Source organism: Sebastes umbrosus, chromosome 12, assembly GCF_015220745.1.
Source record: "Sebastes umbrosus isolate fSebUmb1 chromosome 12, fSebUmb1.pri, whole genome shotgun sequence".
Classification (NCBI taxonomy): Eukaryota; Metazoa; Chordata; class Actinopteri; order Perciformes; family Sebastidae; genus Sebastes; species Sebastes umbrosus.
This window is the reverse complement of record NC_051280.1, coordinates 11224144-11244644: the sequence shown is the minus strand read 5'-3', so window position 1 is coordinate 11244644 and position 20501 is coordinate 11224144. Positions and strand designations below refer to the sequence as shown.

The 20501-nt window shown below is 37.7% G+C and overlaps 1 protein-coding gene across 4 annotated transcripts in view; it reads right to left on the bottom strand.

Annotated features, from left to right (window-relative positions):
• myo9b (myosin IXb) overlaps positions 1 to 19133 on the bottom strand; it is a 38456-nt gene extending 19323 nt beyond the window's left edge. For 3 of the 4 annotated variants that reach the window (XM_037787655.1, XM_037787657.1, XM_037787658.1), the window contains exons 1-11: positions 18978 to 19133; positions 16780 to 17608; positions 6117 to 6211; positions 5852 to 5914; positions 5473 to 5572; positions 3894 to 3994; positions 2884 to 3007; positions 2514 to 2603; positions 2242 to 2358; positions 1100 to 1234; positions 556 to 677 (exon numbers count right to left, since the gene is read on the bottom strand). In XM_037787655.1, coding sequence (XP_037643583.1) covers positions 556 to 677; positions 1100 to 1234; positions 2242 to 2358; positions 2514 to 2603; positions 2884 to 3007; positions 3894 to 3994; positions 5473 to 5572; positions 5852 to 5914; positions 6117 to 6211; positions 16780 to 17550 — 1718 coding nt within the window. In that variant the 5' untranslated portion in view covers positions 17551 to 17608; positions 18978 to 19133. Of the gene's footprint in view, positions 1 to 555; positions 678 to 1099; positions 1235 to 2241; positions 2359 to 2513; positions 2604 to 2883; positions 3008 to 3893; positions 3995 to 5472; positions 5573 to 5851; positions 5915 to 6116; positions 6212 to 16779; positions 17609 to 18587; positions 18719 to 18977 lie in introns of those variants that run through there. The other variant, XM_037787656.1, reaches the window with a different exon arrangement.
• Positions 19134 to 20501: the final 1368 nt, after the last annotated feature.

Sequence of the window (20501 nt, the reverse complement as noted above, 5' to 3'; positions counted from 1 at the left end):
TTTAAATCTTGTGTTTACACCACAATCGACAAATCGTACTCATTCTGCCTTTAACTAATGGTATGTGGGAAACATTTGGGAAAGAAAATGAATGGATTTCTTGTAGTGACTGATCAGCTGACACAGAACAAACGGTGATAATTATTTGTCATTTATTCGTCTCGCGATACCCGACAATCGGAGAGCTCCACCTACCGAATGTGTGGGGATTTCTAAATGCAAAATTGTTGCCAAAACGGTGGTGAGAACGGCCGCGAACAAACCTACGCCCCTCACATTTCCTGGTTTTGGACAAGCCAATCACAACCGTTTATCTACAACAACAGCAACAATGAGTGAACTGTCTCTGTGTCTTTTAGCACGTTAGCAGTCAGCTGTAGCAACAACAGTTCTGTTATGAAGGGCCACCCTAAAGACTTTGGATTGATTGCGCTATGCAGGTTTTTTTTATTTCTTTGGCCCATACAGTGTAATATTACCGTCATATGTTATGAATGATAAATACGTCATATGACTGCGATAAATCCCATCGGGGATCATATTACAAGCACCCACTCGCTCTCCTGATCCAGCAGGTCAAAGAGTCCGGTCGACTTCTCGCTGATCAGCTGAACGCAGCCACTGTTGTCAGTGCAGTCGATGTTTTTCCAGGCGATGCCCTCGGACACATAATCTTCCTGGAATACATTTAAATCACAATTACATAATTAGGTTACTCAGGGGAAGTAAATGGATTTAATTTGTCTCTGTAGCACTGATGAAGAGATGTACTAGTAACAGTCAAACAGTACATACAGTGCCTGACAGTTTTAAGACTCCTTAATGCCAACTGGATTAAAAAATAATTAAAAAAAAGAATTCACCAAGAAACACTTAAAGGACTGCAGTATATCTGTCTGTAAGACAATGTAAGTCCTGCATTTTGATATCCAAATTTCAGATATTTAAAGACTTTTGCAGGCACAGTGGTAACTCACTGCGAAGGCTACAAGGGCAATAAGACAGCCAATAAAAAGTGTCGGCCATGCTGAGTCCAAATAAAGAATGAATACTATCCACCACTGAATGTCATGAGAGATTAAAATGAAAAAACACCTACTTGCTTAAGCTTGAAGATGTGCTGGTTGATGTAGTACTGCAGTTTCTCGATGGTGTAGTTGATGCACAGCTGCTCAAAGCTGTTTGTCTGGAGGTTCTCGAAACCACACATATCCAGGATGCCGATGGACAAACACTAAAAAACAAAACAGCAAACACGACAATTCAGAACCAACATACAAAAAGGCAGCACACTGGAGACATGAGCCCATTACTGGTAAACCTATGTATTTATTAGGGCTGCAAGATATCAGAAAAATACGCGATAACGGTATTAGTTGCGATAAATAAACTGATATTAAAGTGTACTCAGTTCTGCCTTTCTGCTGCTTTCAGTATACTGCTAAAATACAACAAACTGCTTGTTGAATTAAGAAAAGTTGACATCGTGAAGATGATAAAAACACGATATATTGTGCAGCCCCTGGTATTTATTTATTTATTTATTTATTTATTTATGCATGTATGTATCTTTGTTCAAAAATGCAACTTTAACTTCAGATACATGAGTGCACAGACATTTTATAATTCCCTTTTCAGCGTTGCACAGCAATAAACTGAAAGACTTGTAGTAGAAAAATGGCATGTGATTGATGATACTTTGTTATAGTTGTTGGTAGGGTTTGTAGTTTTGTTCAAATACATTTTTTGTTATATTCTCATTACATCCCGACAGCAATCAATAAATCAAATGCTCTGACAAAAAAAGAGAGAGAGAAAAAAAAAAGTTTAAACCCGTAATAAACGCGTCTAATCATTTCATTCGGTCCAAATGAAATGATTGGACGGGTTACCTACCTGCCTGCATGCACTCTACCCATGTACTCATTGTGCATCATTGGAGTCTTCCACAAGCTGCCAGCTTGACAGCTGTGAGTACTAACAATAGCCATGTTCGTTGTTTACGTTCATTATGATTAATTTTTGGGGGAGTGGCTTAAGAGAGAGGCCTGAAGGGACGGACTGTCAGTGTTGATTTAGGGACTCTTGGAACTAGTGCTGCTAGCTACTTTCATCTTATTTAAATCTAGTGTACTCTTGCTAGTTTCTCAGCATTACCAACCCTACCTTTAACTTTAAAGTCAAAATCATGCACATATTTTGTCGGCAGTCAATATTGCAGTTTTTTCCCGTGTGACTTACAGAGACTGACTCCTCCATGTCTCGTCTGTTGAGCATTGCGTGGTTGATGTGAAGGATGATCCAGTCAAACAGAGCTCCGTATAAAGACTTGGCCATGGAGTCCCGCACTGTGTAGGCCTGAACGTACAGAAACATTAAACAAAGCAAATTACAACTCAAATTAAAAAAAAAAAAATTTTGTAGAACACAACTCAAATTAAACATATTCATATTTAATGATTTAATAACTAAAATTAAAGGGGCAGCCCTGATATTAAATCAAAACTCTATACCTCTTGTAGTGTGTACTGTGAAACTACGGTGGCGTTAGCGGTCACTACTCTCCTCTTGGTCAAAGTCTTCACCAGTGGCTCCATTTTCACCTGGAAAAACAGTTAGAAACACAGAGAGTTAAACAATACTGTAACACGTTATTAACCCCAAACAAAATCACTACTAATGACTGTACTTGACAAACAGAACAGGTTGAAACATGTTTGTTCTTAAACAATACAGAGAGCTATTTCAGGCGGAGCTGTGACGCAGTTCATCTCTAGCAGTTGTTCTGCTCACTGAGAGAAAATATTTTCAAGCTACTGTGATTTCATGCCAAGTTTACAGGGTTTTTAATTCATATTCAAGCGTTTTACTGCAGGAACGTACTTTGAGCAGGTCAGACAGTGTGGACAGAACGTCAGCAGGTCCGACCTCCAGGACTTCAGGGTCCTCTGACTGCGTGTACTTCACATTGCCCAGGTACAGGATGGCAGAGAGGATGGAAAATATGCTGCAAAGTAGAAAGAGACACACACAAACAAACAGATGTAAGATGTAAATGTAAGACTATTCATAGCTATTGTTATGGAATTTACTTTGCTTATAACCAAGTCTCCACTGGATCTTTGTGACTCTACTGGAGGTGTTTGATGAGGAATGTATGAAGCCCTTTTATTAAAGGAAAAATTATCATTTCACTTTGTCCTTATTTTCTGGCTTTGAGCCTGTTATATTTCCAACTGTACTTTGCTCTGTAGATTTACTAAATTGTGGTTATTCACCAGGAGGACCAACCTGAACAGGTTACAAACTTTGCTGCTAGTGCTTTTATGTGTACACGGTGTCCCGAGGCCGTGAGGCGCTTGTCGACATGCTTGCTGCATTTTTCTCCTGTTTGACTTGACAAGCTCTGACTTGTCACTGACACCAGTATAGAAAGCAGAAACTCTTCAACAGTGAGTGTGCAGTTAAATAACTTTACCTACCTACGCAAGTTTTAGATTAGTACAGATAACTGATTACTGTGCGGTGTCACTGTCAGTCAGTGTTGTTGGGCTGAGTACAGCAAATATTTGTCTTTCAAATATTTCTGCAATTCCAAGCTTTCTTCACCCTCCCTGTGAAGTGAGTGGGCTTTACTGCAATAATATACGTTCCTGTGATGGTCTAACCCCTTGGCATGTGCTGTTGTATCCTTGATGACTAATCCCACATGTCTGACAAAAAAACAACAACTAATTATTACTTACAGACAAAGTGTTTTGCAGGCACATTTTAAACTGGTCCATTAACGCTTTTGTTGACTTTTCCTAAAAGGTCAGTATAGCTACACTGGTCAGTTTGACTCCGGCCTGCAGCGTTCCCGTTGTGTTGCTCATTATGGAAATCATACATACTGTTTCTTGGTGGAGGCCAGGAAGCCAACCATTTCCATAGCCTGTTGGAGCCTCTTGTACTCCTGCCCAAGTTTCTCCTCACTATCTAAATGGAGGTCTTCCTGCAGGACAAAGAGACGAGATACAGAGAGAAAGAGGGGGTTAATATTATTAAGCACAGCCACAGAGGTGTATGAATGGATACAGATAGCACTGTCAATCTAAACTGTCTACACATAATCAGAATCAGAAATACTTCCTCAGGGGAAAATTGGGTTGTTAGAGTTACTCTTATATAAAAGTATAAAGAAAAAGAAAAATAGAAATAAAGGAGTATGTAACATTTACATAATGCTACAATATATAACACATTATACGTAGAGAAATATAAATAAAAATAAGAAATGAGAAATATAATAAATATGTACAAATATGTGCATCAAACACATACAATATATAACCTCAGTGTAAATAAGTAAATAAAAAAATGTAGAAATCAACTGAATCATCTCTTTTTGTCTTTTTATAATTGAATCCAAAATGATTGAATATCTCACTTTTATCAATTCATTGATTTTCCTGTTAATATCTGAGGTTTTATCTGATTCTATATAATGTACTTTGGTCAACATTTGTTATTTGTAAGTGCTCTCTATAAATAAATTGACTTGACTATAGTTTGAAAAGCTGAAGATTGTGTTATTATAGGGAGGTTTTCTTGCAGAGTCCTTCTGCATTATCAGGGATACACAACCCTGTAAGTTTAATTCAGTGAGTGACAGCAAATGATGTGGCATCTGACTTGGCTAAAAGGCTTCATCAATTTATTTTCTAATGTCTGAGCAAAGCAATTATAAAGACGTACAGTAGTTAGTTATGAGAATTACTCTATGGATTCGGTAGGGAGGTCCGGGGGCAGCCTCCCCCGGGAAAATATTTTGACAAACAAAATTGAAATGTGTACCATAAAAAAACGGTTGTTTACTTTCCAGATTAATTGTGAATTGGGATATTAAAAATATTAGGCCTTGTAGTTGTCAGTAATAACTATTAGTATTGACTAGAAACAGAATAGTTCACAACTTCATGGACTAGAGTTGGAAATACAGTTTTTAAATGTATTTTTAAGTTAACAATGGTGGAATGTAACTAAGTACTTTTCTTGATTACTGTTTTTGAGTAGGCCACAATTTTGCAGTACTTGTACTTCACTTGAGTATTTCTATTTTATGCTACTTTATGCTTCTACTCCACAACACATATTGTACTTTTGTAATGTTTTTCAGTCCCCACCAGTGTTCAATCTAATAATAGCATTTTCAAAAGACATAGATAAACAAGATTAAATAGGCCACATGGCATTAAATTCCCAATATAATAAAACTATTTTGAGGGAAAGCAGATGCCCTGTGAGCCTAGCTAAAGTGCAGTTTTACAGTTTTATGTGAGTTACTGTTGAGAAAGAATTAGACATTGTGGGTTTGTTTCTATAAAACATCTACCACTGGTTTTCCCCATTTGATAACATAAAATGACACATCAAGTCTAGTCCTCCCACGTCTCTATTGCTGCTGCTGTAAAGTTTGTGGATCAAAGGTACCTGCTTGAGGTAGAGATAATCTTGCGGCTTTAATAGATGAAACTCCTCCTGCTCATCTTTGGACGCCCCCATCAGCAGATAGTAAAACACGTGGTAGTTCCTGCGGGTCAGAGGTCACACAGCGCCGATACAGTCAATCAGGGCTCATTTCAACTCTGTTATTTACTCAACATTTCCCTGTTCACAACACTGTAAAGGTGGTGAGGTGACATTGAACCTCCTCCAAAGTGTTTTGCTTTTACTGTTTTATATAAGAGGTCAGAGTTCAGGTACAATTTGTTGACAATGTGAGCACAGTTGGTACCAGTTAAGTATTAACTAACTAAGAAATAAGAAATAAAATGTGAACTAGGAGTATTTCTGTGCGTCTTCCTCTTACCTCTCCCGTTGATCTCTGGACACCAGGCGGCACTTTTCTAGTAGGTACTTCTCAATAACTGCCCTGTAAGAGACACACAAGAAGAGAAAGTCAACACAACCTATGAAGCTATGGTGTGGCTGATAACATTGTACAATTATGACACAGGAAGAAAAGAAACTGTTAAACAAAGATATCAACCAAGGTAAACTGTGCTGCAGAAGCCTTGAAGATTCACGAAATGAGTATTGGAGGTTGGTGAGAAAAATAAAACATGAAGTCTTACCCTCTGATGACGCCGCTCTCCAGATAGTTGAGCTGGATGAACTTCCCAAAGCGACTGGAGTTGTTATTCTCTGCCGTCTTAGCGTTGCCAAAGGCCTGTTTAAAACATGGCGAACATAAGTTTTCACTAAAATAAACAGACAAATTTGGAGGCATGTTCCTCATACACACTGGCACCCAGACCTAAACACTGCAAATGTTTGCTGCACAGAGCAGCGATCAAGTACATCACTTTGGTTTGTGGATGGCAGGGGACTGTTTCTGTTAGCAACCTTATGAAACATTGAAGATCAAGTTGGTCTAACTCTGAACTAGGGCTGCAACTAACAGTTATTTTCATTATCAATTAAACTGTTGATTATTTTCTCAATTAACTGATTAATCTTTTTGTCCAAATCGTAATCAATCATAAGTGTTTGACTGGAAAATTCCAAAATGAGCCCAAAATGATGTCTTCAAAATTGCTTGTTTTGCACAACTAACAGTAATATATCCAGTTAACTAAATAAAAGACTAAAGAAAGTTTTTTATTGATTAACATAATAATTGCCGATACATTTTCTGTTGATCGACTAATTGATTATTATACTAATTGTTGCAGCTTTACACTCATGGGTGTAGTCTGCAACAACATCTGAGAATTAATCAGCATTAAGACAAATTAAACAGTAATTGAAACCAATATTAGAAGGCATTATCTAACTGATGTATATGGAAGCCCTGAGAGGCAAGAGACAAAAAATAATTCTGGTGATCCATTTTCTATGTCTGATCTAAATCAAGTCTGTTTTATGACGTACAAACACTTGAAAAAAGGTTTTACTGGGATAATCCTAATCCTTAATTATTTTAATTATTATTATTATTTATTTATTTAATGTGTTTGTTGTTGTAATACTAATGTCGGCCACAAGAGGCGGAAGTGCACAGCTACGCCATGTTCTTAATAGGACTAAAAGCATTCATGTTTTCTTCCAGGTGAATTTTAATTTCTCCATGCGCCCTAAACACAAGCTACAAATGAGGTCTGTCCTCGACTAAAGAAATTCTTAGTCGACTAACACTCATACGATTTTGTTGACTAATCGATTAGTTGATTTTATTGATAGATATGTAAAACTGAGTTTTTTCCACAAAGAATCACACAAAAGCTCCACTTTAAATCTTGTGTTTACCAGAGATGAGCTCATAAGTTTCTTAGAAATAAGTTATCAGCATGAAAAACAGCATAAAAACGGCCGGTTGGTCGACTAATCAACTAAGAAAGGGGCAGCCCTAGTACATATATTGTGTTTTAGCAAGTTGTGCAAATTAAAACCCACCTGGAAGGAAGTATGAATGCTTTTAGTCATATTTATAACATGAAATAGTGGTGCACTTTAGTCTCTCGTGGCCAAAATGAGTATAACAACAACAAACACTGCCAAAACTTTTTTTTCACCTATTCTTAAATCATAAACACAGGAGAGAAAACAATTTAGATCAAATTACTTAAATGAATTATATAAAATTAAACTTTTCTGAAAACATAATTGATGCTGTGATTTTTCATATGATTTATTTACATATACTGGAACTGTTTGCCTCCAAATGAACACTACCAGGAGGGTCCATTACCACAACATCATCATTAATAATTAATTTGCATCTCTGCATTATATTTCAGTCCACCTGGCCGAACACAATGACTGCAATACTTTCTCCGTGTTTTCATCAGTAAAGCAATTAAACCAGGAGACTCACATCTATTATGCACATGGTTAAGTGGCCACAAGCATTGGAAATAAAAACTCCATCAAGCAGCATCCTTTTTGTTAAGTTCTCAATAAGGCTTCTGAATAAACAGAGTGGAGTTTCACTCTCATTTAAGACACAGCTCCTTCTTCATGGGTTGCTAGTCTATTACATTTCAGTGAAAATGAATTACTGTAATGCTGATGAAGCAGTCATTCTAGAAAACTGTACAATAAACAATAACTCAATCAGCTGATTGATTGGTCATTTGATTGATTAGTCAACCACCACAAAATTGACATCTATCTTAACAATCAATGAATTTATCATTTTAAGTTATTTATCATTTAAAACATCCAACATTAGCTGGTTCCTACAACTCAAATGTGAGGATTTTCAGCTATTTTCTGTTGCATATCATAATCAATGCTTTATTTTTCAACTGTTCAGACAGAGTAAGTAATAAAAGACACTTTGGAGTCTGAAAAACAATGACAATTTGTCATTATCTTCTAGCCTAAACAATCCAAAACAATCTGCTAGAACAGAAACGTTTTCACGTCAAGGACCCCTAAACTGACACGAAATAGACCGCATTTGATAATATTTTGTGCCTTCTGATAGGAGTTTTGCTTTTAAATGTTTTATTATAGAAAGTGTATGAAACTCTTCACCAAAGCAGTCATACATTCTGTTACTGTGTTACTTATGGATGGAATTATAGTGAAAATCACTTTGAAAACCACTGTGCTAGAATAATCAATGATGAAGATAATCATTAGTTGCAGCTCAAGAGGAAACTTTATGATTGATGTCACAGTTACGTGGATTGTTATTCTGTGACTGGAGACCGTATCTAAGGATCACTATCAACAACACAACAGACTCCACCCACGCAAAGTCACCACTGGGTAAAATTACACATACAGGATTTTGAACGCCCATTTGCTGCAGCTGACTCTGGATCAGCTTGTACTTCCCAAGTTTGAACCTTTCCCAAAGGAAAAGAAAAATCCAAACTGCGCCCAGCATCTAAAAGGTATCGTTCTCCCTCATTCCAGCGTGAGCTCTGCTGATGGTCGTGTCTTAACAGGCCAGAGCGAAGCTTACGCAGACAGTGAGCTAGACCTGCAAACTGTACTGATCGCACGCTGGCAGGTAAACCTTTGGATTGCTGGAATGTTCCTACCCTGTGCACCTCTGTAAACACAGTGCATGGTTTTCATTTCCAACCAGACTTATCAATCGTATGTATATAAGGAAGTTGAAAAAATATGATAGGCATGTGGAGAGAAGATGGTATGTGGAGGAGGGAGAGAAACAGGTGTTTGCCACGAGGCAGTTTAGGAGCTGGATCCTCTGAAGGATACCATCAAGAGCAGGGCCAGGTTGAACTCGCTCCTCCTCCCTCATACCCTTTTTCCACCAAAACTAGCGCGTTCATGCAGATATACTCTTTTCCCATCGTGAGCATGTCGTGTCGTTGCACTGGCCCCTTCTGTTTCTATTACTGGTGTTTCATGTTCGACAGTGTTACAGCGAAATCTGTGACCGCAGAGAACCAGAAACTCGTGAGAAAATGTGACCCCACAGTATCTGTGTAATAAATGAGGCAAACACTAAACAATAAATCATAATACGTGACAGAAAACACATAAAACTAAATTGTTAAAAGACATAAATGTATTTTAATATTTTTATTTTAAACTAGGGCTGTCAAAGTTAACGCGATAATAACACGTTAAAGCAAATTTGCTTTAACGCATGAACGCAATCGATCTTCCGGAGGTTTCAGTGGGCTTTTTAAGCTAGAGTGAAGATGCTGGTATTATGTGAAACTAGAAAACCTAAGGAATCCATTGGTCCCACGAGTCTCCCCTTTGCAGACATGCCCACTTAATGATAATCACATGCAGTTTGGGGCAAGTCATAGTCAAGTCAGCACACTGACACACTGACAGCTGTTGTTGCCTGTTCGGCTTGAGTTTGCCATGTTATGATTTGAGCATATTGTTTTATGCTAAATGCAGTACCTGTGAGGGTTTCTGGACAATATTTGTCATTGTTTTGTGTTGTTAATTGATTTCCAATAATAAATATATACATACATTTGCATAAAGCAAGCATATTTACCCACTCCCATGTTGATAAGAGTATTAAATAATCTCCCTTTAAGGCACATTTTGAACAGATAAAATATGTGTGATTAATTTGTAATTGATCGCAATTAAATATGGACAATCATGCGATTAATCATGATTAAATATTTTAATCAATTGACAGCCCTAGTTTCAACCAAATTCCACCGTTAAATGCCAATCCCTGCAATCCCTGAAATGAAACACAGCTGAACAAAAGGGGGAAGAATGGGCCAAAGAGTGCAATGTGAGAATGAGGTTCAAACAAAATGATAGAGAGAGAGAGAGAAAGAGAGAGATTTATACTTTGTGGTGTAGGTTTGCCCGCAAACCTGGCTGAACCTGTTCCGACACGTTCCTGCTTCTCTTCTCTCTCTGGTGATCCCTCAAAGACAACGCCCTGCAAATTCCCGCTGTGGAGCTCAGCGCTCTGCTTCCCGATCACCGTCACAAACCACGAGCTACAACCACCCACCATACTGAAAGCAAGGTGCAACCGCCTGCTAGCTATTGCCTGCACATCATTTCCATACTTTGAAATTAAACAAATATCTTCAGTAAATAGAACATTTTAAAGTGGCACTGAATACATGAGTCAGCTGCAGTTTTCTTGCACCAGGAAGATCAAAATCATGTGCAGTTTCTGCTACATACCAATGTCGAGAGAGATAACATTAAATTAACAGTTAGAGGGAAAGAAATATGAGTCCTGGGAGTGTCTGAAATCATTCACTCATTCACGACTCCCTACTCACTATCCAGGGAGTTCTATGTAGACGACTGTATAGTGAGCTCATCTGCTAAATTAAAAAAACACTTTCAGACACTACTCAAGTCATTTTCTCGGCGCCATTAATTACGTAATTGCTGTTGCACAATCAAAACACTTACATACTGAGATGTATTCTAGTGTGTGATAAATACATAATTAAGCTATTTTCTTGAGTTGTCTCTTAGCGAAATGATGATCTGAGTGAATTTAAGTTCCCCTTGGTAAGCAGTGATGCAGAGTATATGTCTCGGGCTTTTATTGTGAAAGGGAAGATTTAACAGCCATTGTGAATGTGGGGGCAAAAAGCGTATTTTCACAAATTAATAAATTCAAAACACTTTTGTGTTGTGATTATTTTAGCGCCACAATTCATGGATTTGTCTCAATCACGCTGCTCTCTCTCCTCTCGTCTGTCTGACATTTTTCTTTCAGCGCAATGCATGATGGTATATAGTGCTCGGTTAGTGACCATCGTTGTCAAAGAACGTATATTGTTATGAAATGAAAGTCACTTATACATTCCACTGCAATGCCAGCGCCCGGCAACAGTCCTACGCCTCCGCTATTTTGGACTGTAATCGAGTCGACTACCATGACACCAGTTAAACGTCCAACTACAAAGTGCCGGACAAAAGTAAAACAAAAAATGATTTATATTCTATTGTCATAATTTGAATGCTTTTACCGAAATGCCTATGTTGAAGAGTAAATATAATTATAATATATTATAAATATGCACACTATTATAACTATTTACCCCTTTATTTATTTAACATTTTGGCCCGACCGCTTCCCAGAAGAGCATAAAGTGAACGATGGACATAAATGGAAGTTATAAAAATCCAGCACGCAGATTTTGAGAGCAATCTATCTTTTTCATGACAAGGACCTCCAAAATCGATGTCCAATAGACCACAGACCATGGACGTATAAGAGGTTGTGTCCTGTGCTTTTGCCCTGCGTGTTAGTAAATAGCCTACAACTACATTAAATTCTGTTTATGTCTACTAGCACTACTAGCTACTGGACGATAACTGGTCGTTTAGGAGACGTTAATACATCCACCACGGTACAGGCTTACAGCATACAGCCCATGGGTGTATTATAAGATAATAACAGTGATGAATTCCATCATTACAGCCGCATACAGCTAGCAGGAAGCTGGCAGAACTGGATATGCCATATGAGCGTGCAGGGCGGTGCAGTCCCGTGGGTCTGTTGCACGTTTATTATGCTGAGGAAAACAACTCTGAATTTGGCTATTAGTGAATTTAACATTTAAGACATAATGATTTATCTACTCGTTTTCAGTCCAAAAATGGCGGGGGTGCTTCCGAAACGCCATCTAGCAGCTGTTGTCAAAAAAGCACCAGAGTTTCGCCTCTTTGCCTCTATACTCTTTGTCGTTGTCCATGACTTTTCAAGATGCATGTGGGATACTTTGAGTCCACTGGATAGGGTATAATAATTCTCACTATACATGCAAACAGCACTAAAAAATGGCGAACTCACTATATAGTCCACTATATAGTGTCTATTTAGTCCACTATATAGTATCTATATAGTCCGCTATATAGACACTATATAGACACAACATGGTCCACTATATAGTGTCTATATAGTACACTATATAGACACTATATAGTGGACCATATAGTCCACTATATAGTGAGTAGTGAGTAATTTTGGAAACAGCCCTGATTTTGCAATTTCATGCAAAGAGGAAGAAGTATTTCAGAGAGTGACTCATGCATATAAAGGAAATCCCAAGAAGGCAGAAGGCGTTTTGCAAAGCAGACAAACAACAGACCCATAAAACCCCAAACAACACATTAACACATCAATTGATCCTCATTACTAGAGTAGGCATCTTGCCAATAGGTCTGGCTTGGCCTCTATCGATATTCAGTTTGGGTGTGCATGGCCTCCTCTCAATAAACCTACGGCTAGCTGTTGTGGCATGACATCTCAATCTTCACTAAGTTCCTTATTTACTCCGTAAAAAAAAATCAAATCACACCCATCGACAAGGCATTTTCTCTCCTCGAGCTAAATCTCCACCTCTTTGAACGCCTATTAGGAGAAGAGCACAAAACAACACACTGCCAGAAATATCAGTTCACAGGAAAAATACTTAAGCTGTTGCTTATTTAAAAGAGGAACTCATTGGACTCGTTCAGAGAGAGAGAGAGAGAGAGAATGGAAGATTCCATATTTAGTCACTCTCTAACAAAAGGCTGGCCCCTTGGGATTGTGTGATCAGTAACCAAGCGGGTCAGGATCCTTTGTGATGAAGGTTAGTTGGTGTATTGATGGTTAGATAAACTGTGTACTTGTTGCTGGAACAGATTTAAAGTAAAGTAAAGAGCCACAAGCAGCACTTTCAAAAACAACGTGAACAATGTTTTGTATTTTAAATGAACTGAAATCAACTAATGCCTTGCTTCCCACTTGCAGATTTGTCCTCAGTTCTTGTGCTCTGACTCGTAGAAAAAGTGCTTTTTCCCCTAGATAAAGCATGTGACCTAGTTTCACGTCAGTTATTATTGAAGCACATTGTGTAATCCAACAGACAACTGAAACAGAAAGAACATTTCACAGGGAAACGTTGACGAATGTGTGGATGTGTTAATCATTGACACAGTTACGGTAGGACGAGGCTGATGTGGTTACCAACAAAGAGACCTTTTAACCTAAATGAGTGAGAGTGAAACTGAAGTTCAAAAAAAAAGTTCCCAATTGACAAACACTGTTTTGGTATTTGTTTTTTTGATTTGAGGAAATGTCTGAGTTTCACAGAAATCCAAATGTGGAGAGGAATGTCGCAAAACAAACTATGCAAACACTGATATCTAAATAGATTACTGATCAGCATCAACGAAACAGATGTCTGCCTTCTTATTCAAACTGGGAAATGTTTGTGAACCTTTAGATGACTAACAAAATACCACAAGGTTCTTCCTGCTTTAGAGCACACAGCTGTTTTTGCGGTTATTGTTGATCACACTGAATCACTGTTTTTACTCCAGGAAGTGCAAAACATACTGTATGGTGCTGATAAATACATATTTCCCGTGCAAAGGGAGTGGTTTCTTTATGCTAATTTCTGTCTTAAAAAAAACGATATGAAAAAAGAGTGGGCTATTTTTATGATGCAAAAGCAGTTTCAGTTAGACTCTGAACCCTGAACTAGAGCAACAGAAAAAACAATCTGGTGATCAGCAAACTCATATCATTATGACTGGATTCAGTATGGCTGCACGATTATGACCAAAATGATAATCATGATTATTTTAATCAGTATTGAGATTATTTATTTATTATTATTTATCATGATTATTCATAGATTTTTTAAATAAACAGAGCACTGCTTTCACTTCCATGCTGTGCTACATGCCTGCTAATGTACAAATCTTTGAATCAAAAATAAAACTGGTCTTTATTCACATCTCCTAGAAGCTAAATAAACAAAGTTGTACCAAAACTTTTTACCCAAAATTAAATCAACAGAGCACTGCTTTCACTTTCACAGTGTGCTTTCTTTTTGTCCTGCTAATTAACAAATTTCTGCATCAAAATAAGAGTTAAAATAAGGCTCTTCTTCACCTGAATTCAGTGCGTGTTTCGTTTTGTTTGTCTGCTCTCTGTCAAAACGAGTAATATACAGTATATTTACTCTTCTACTCTGGATTGCAGCGGCAACATTCAGGAAAGTTTCTCCCGGGCTGTGGCTTTAGGTCTCTTGTGCGGCATTTTAAATGTCAATATTGCAGTCCTTTTAAGTGTGGCTATTAATATTTGATTAATTGTGCAGCCCTAGTGTGAAGTCAGGATGGCAGAGTCTAACTTCATGTCACTCTCTGCAGGCTGCAGATGATCACATGGTTAAACCAGCAAGATAAGCATTCTCTGAATCAACGACTGGTTTCATCAACGGAAAACACCAGCATCATCATGGGTTTCTTCCCCCACTTGTGCAAGCAACTTAGTTTGTAGTGTGGTGAAAGATCTGGGGCGGATTATAGCTGGAAATGCCTCAAATGTTGTCAGTAATAAAGGAAACAAAGGGAGGGCAAGACAAATATGCTCTCAGGGGCTTTGATTAGTTGTTTAGTCCAGTGGTTCTCAACCTTTTTCGTATCAAGGACCCCTAAATTGATAAGATTTCACTTCAGGGACCTCCATCTGAACATAATTTGGTTGTTAGATATGATCATGACCAGAATTCTATAATTGTCACCTACAGTTGAGGAGATAACTGTGGAGGAAGTGAAACCTATGATGAGAATAGTCACTCTTATGATTCTTACTCATATTAGGCTCACTTCCATAATGAACTAGATAGAGAAAATAAACGATTCCCCATTAATCTGGGAACCCCCTGAAACTCCCTCAAGAACCCCTGTTTAAGAACCACTGGTTTAGTATATGTCAGAGGTTTTCATAGTGTGAGGCGGGCCTCTCCAGAGGGCCTCCAAACAGTTTCAGGGGAGGCTCAGTGACTGGAAGTGAACAAAATATTACATTAGTTATCAAAATAACTTGCTGTTTTTCCCACTTTCCCAGAGTCAGAAACTAATAAATACCTCATGACAGACCTTTATTATGTATCTGGTGTAGTCTGAAGTTATCAAACAGCAATATTAAGCTATCTTGGCGAAATTATTGAGTGTTCATGAGATCAAATAACATAATCATGATCACATAGGCATCCAGGAATTGAGCGAAACTAAACAAGTAAACTGCGGAGGGGTGAGGGGGTGCCTTTTTCAAGCTTTGTCTGAAGGGAGGCCCACAGTCTCAGACTCAGACTTTGAAAACCCCTGGTCTATGTCGTAAAATAGTGAAAAGTGGCCACAGTGGTATCTTCAAATTGCCTGTTTTGTCCAAACAGTTATAAAACCCCAAGACATTCTGCTTGCATTGATAATAAATAGTAAATCCCAACATTTGACAATCTGGAACTAGAAAATGTTTATCAGATTTCCTTGACAAATGACCGGATTAATAAATTGATTCATTTTCTGTTGATTGACTGATCGTTTTAGGCCTTGGTCTAAGAATTTTGAAAGACATTTGATATCTGATACAGATGATGAGACACCACAAAAGTGACAAACTGTCTTTTTAGGGCTGCAACTAATGATTATTTTCATTGTCAATTAATCTGTTTATTTTCTTGATTAATCGATTTTTTGTTGGGTCTATAAATTGTTTAAAAAAAATCAACTCAACAATATTCAAAGTTATTCAGTTTACTGTCATAGAGAAGTAAAGAGACCAGAAAATATTCACATTTAAGAAGCTGGAATCAGAGCATTTAGACTTTTTTTTCTAAAAAACAAAACATACTCAAACCGATTAATCGATCATCTAAATAGTTGGTGATTAATTTAATAGTTGATAATTAATCGATTAATTGTTGCAACTCTAGTGGACTTCAAGTTGGAGAAAATGACTTTATCTACCAGGGAGACACTTGATATGATTTGACTGAATATTTTCCCTCTCTTAATAGTATGTTGGGGTATTTGTTTCTTAATAGTTCAAGTTAAAATTAAGAAAATTAATAACTTAAAACTTATGACAACTTGTATGCTGTGTTTCAAAAGCAATTTTAAGGAACTCTATTCTTCAATCATCATGATGATAATATTCCATTATCACATCCTTTGTCACCTGACTGTGAAAAATAAAAAGTAATTTCATATACTAATAAAATAATTGAACAGTTTTTGGTCCTTATTGGTGTGTTCTGTCTCGTGGCATCAGATCCTGAGGGACCATGTTTAGACAACTACCCCATCCACAACATCACAGGTCTGGTTAAACAGCGGCTCAGAGAGCTGCAGGACCCCCTCGTGACCTTTTCCCTCTATAGCGACGAATAAATTGACGAACTAATCGATTAATCGTTTCAGCTCTACTCTTCTTATTGCCTCTACGAAGTGAACAGTGTGGAATGCTTCAACAGATGTGGGTGTCAGTGTTTTAAGCAGCTTCACATCACAGTGACCTACCTCCAGAACCGGGCCAGCCCCAAGGATGGTCCGTTCCACCCCGCTGGAGTACGTCTTCTGGCTGAGGGCAGTCAGGCAGTGGATGAGATAACTGCTGCTCTCAGTCTTCCCTGAGCCACTCTCCCCAGACAACACAATACACTGGTTCACCTGCCGGGTCAGCATCGAACGGAAGGCCACGTCTGCTATGGCAAATATATGAGGGCTCAGTTTGCCCAGTGGCTGTTTCTCGTACTTCTTCACATACTTGGGATTGTAAAGAGGCAGGAACTTATTGGGGTTGATGGCGATGAGGATGTTGCCGACGTAGGTGTAGAGTTTGAGCCTGCGGAAGCGCTGGCGTAAAGCCTCCAGGATATTCTCCTCAGTCACAGTTTGGAGGTTACAGAGGTCATCATAATCTTCTCTGCTGCTTTCTACTTGGTTGCCTCCACTGTTGGCTTGCTGCAGGATGAAGTAGTACCCGTGGCTCTGAGGGTGCCACCTCTGTGCCCCTCGAGGCCACAGCAGGACTCTCTCCAAAGGGTAGTCCCCGGCCTCCAGCGGCCTCTCCTCTCCGCCGCTCCTCCTCACCTCCAGCAGGCCGTACCTCTGGCTGTCATCCAGGCCCAGAGAGGCCACGGCATTGCGAATGACCGCCCCTGTCGTGTCCCCAGCGCTGACCTGCAAGGGACAGTAGGTAGCTGCGTCCTGGGGCGGCCTGGGGTAGATCTGAACAACGCGGGCCTCTCCAACATGTTCAGGGGACCCGGCTCCGTCTGTGGTGCTCATCCTGACGGACAGGCGGGCTTCAGCATAACTTACTGCCCTAACTCTCTGCCAGCATCCACTGTGGAAACACACACAGTAATGTGACCAAATGGCAGTTTAACATGAAGGGAATAAATCAGGTAAAAGTACTGGTTCATCAAAGGTTGAGACCATTTACATTTCAAACATACTCATTACATGTATGTGTGTATGTATTGCAGGTTGTATTGCAGGTTGTATTGCATGTGTATATTATAAATTGTATTATTATAAATAATAATTTGCGCATATAAGAAAAGATAACAAATAGTCAATATGATTAAGATAAATATGTAAGTAATTGGTATTGTGATTAAGTTATATTATAAGTGATGAATTGGTATTCTGGATTGATAACAAATTTATATTTTGATAAGGATAATTATATCAGTAATTAATTTATATTTCTGTATGACAGATTAAAGGTAATAAATATAGTTAGAATAATTATAAATATTAATAATTATAGTTAGAATAATTATAAATAATAATAACTAAAGTTAGAATAATTATAAATAATAATAATTATAGTTAGACAAATTTAGGTAAATTGAATTAGAGTATAATTATGGCTCAATAAGGAAGCTGGTTAATATTCATAATTGACTTATGGAGAAGGGGTGGGATTAAATAAGTTTATACTTCTTCTCACTCCTTTTTGAATATGTAAATCAAGACATTAAGTGTTTGACAATTTATTTTTCTTATGCTTTTCATTGTATGTAAATACTACTTGTTTCTGACTGTCCACTTGTTGGTATGATCATTATTTTTCTTTAATTATCTTTATTATTTTTTGTATTCTACATGCTCTAAATACATTTTGAAATGAAATTACAGTAAAATACATTATTTCTGGTACAATGTTGTATGTCTCTTTTCCACCCAGTCTATGAACATGTATAGGCTAGCCATACTGCATCACCCATAGTCCACATTTCCCCTCATTCACATCATAATTCCCACACATACATCCGTCCAGGTGTCAAACAACACCATAAAGTCAAAATAAGCCTCACCTTTCGAGACAAAGACACTCATTTCATCTTTAAAAGTCGGAATTACTCCTGAAAGCGAAGTGAAGAGGAAGAAGGAACTCCAGTCACAAAACTTGAGGAAAACAAAAAACAAGTTTCTTCACCTGAGCTTCCTACAAAAAGAAAGGTGAGGCAAGAAACCGCTTATTTCTGGTTTTAAATGATTAGAAAATAATTTCCCAGCAGTTCGGCGACGTTATCGCTCTCACAAATCACACTTTTCTTTAGGAAATAGAGGATTAACGTCGTCCTGGTCGAGGAGTTAAGAGTTCAGCCTAAGGTTTACTTCCTAGATTCCTCCACACGGACTCACTGACACACACACACACACCCGACGACGAGATGTAAATGAATGCTTTTCTCTTCACTGACCTGAAAGATGTCACACTTTAGCCAACAGGAGATGAAACGGTGGAGAAAAACAAAGACACAACACCACAGGACTTTGTGACAGAGAGAGGAGCTGACACTTCAGCTCACCGAGGAGGTGGAGACGTTAATAGAGGGCGACACCACGGAGCAGTTTGATTGACCTCATTGTTATTAAGACGGAACTGCTCGACTAGAGCGACCTCTGGTGGATGTTTGAGGTATTACAACCACCTCACAGCGCACACACATAAAGGCAGTGGTGAAATTTACTTTTTATTCCACTATATTATTCTTTATATAATTATATTGTTTTATGGGTTCTTTGTAAAATATTTTTCTTATTCTATTTCTATAGAATTTATTATTTTCATTATATACATATTTATTTCATTTCATTTTCATTCCAAAATTTATTTCGAACATGTAGAATACAAAAACAAAAATAAAAGAAAAAATAAAGAAAAATAATGATCATACCAACAAGTGGACAGTCAGAAACAAGTAGTATTTACATACAATGAAAAGCATAAGAAAAATAAGTTGTCAACACTTGATGCCTTGATTTACATATTCGGAAAGGAGTGAGAAGAGGTATAAACTTATTTAATCCCACCCCTTCTCCATAAATTAATTATTAGTTATTAACCAGCTTCCTTATTGAGCCATTCATATACTCTAATTAAATTTTCCTAAAATGTTATTGTATTGTATATATTGTAAAATGATTTCACTACACATTGTACACTGTATAATTTTGTATGTGACAAATAAAAGTGATTTGATATTAATCTGACAGCTATAGTAAGTAGTCGCTTTTCAGATTTAATATTTAAAAAAAAGCATATGATACAGTAAGCTTATAAAGCACGGCGTTAAAGATTAAACCACTGATCAGATGGTGTACATTTACCCTTCGAGACCCACAATAGACCTGTTTTTTTTAGTTTTTTTTAGGGGGTTACAGGGGGTCCTTAGGGGGAGATAGCAGGTCAACAGTAAATGTCACATATAAGTGGTATACATCATCTGAAAGCTGGGAATCTGAAGATTAATTTGACGCAGCTCAGCACAGTGTGTCGAGTTGTTCTAGACATTAATAAGAAATAAACATGAATTAATTAATTCATTATTTAAAATGAATTATAAGTGTATAAGGGTTTAGAACATTATAATGGAAGTGTATGATGGCCATTCCCATGCTCTATTACTGTATGTCTCATAAGTTGTTGCAGCATTTTTTTTGGTTTGATACCATTTGTTCTACAGATTTGGTGTTGAATTTAACCATTTTTTACCAATCGAGAATTGATAAAAAATGATGTATAATCCCTCTGAATTACCACATTAAGACACCAAGATCTTGAGGATCACCATAGAAAAAGCCATGCTGGGATTTGGTTTAAAAAACTTTTGACATTTGGAGATTTCTGCAAGAATTGCATTTTTCGGCGATTGGATGGCGAGCACTTCTGTTCTGGAAACTGCTCAGAAACCCCCTTATTGTTAATCTACCTAGGAAAACCA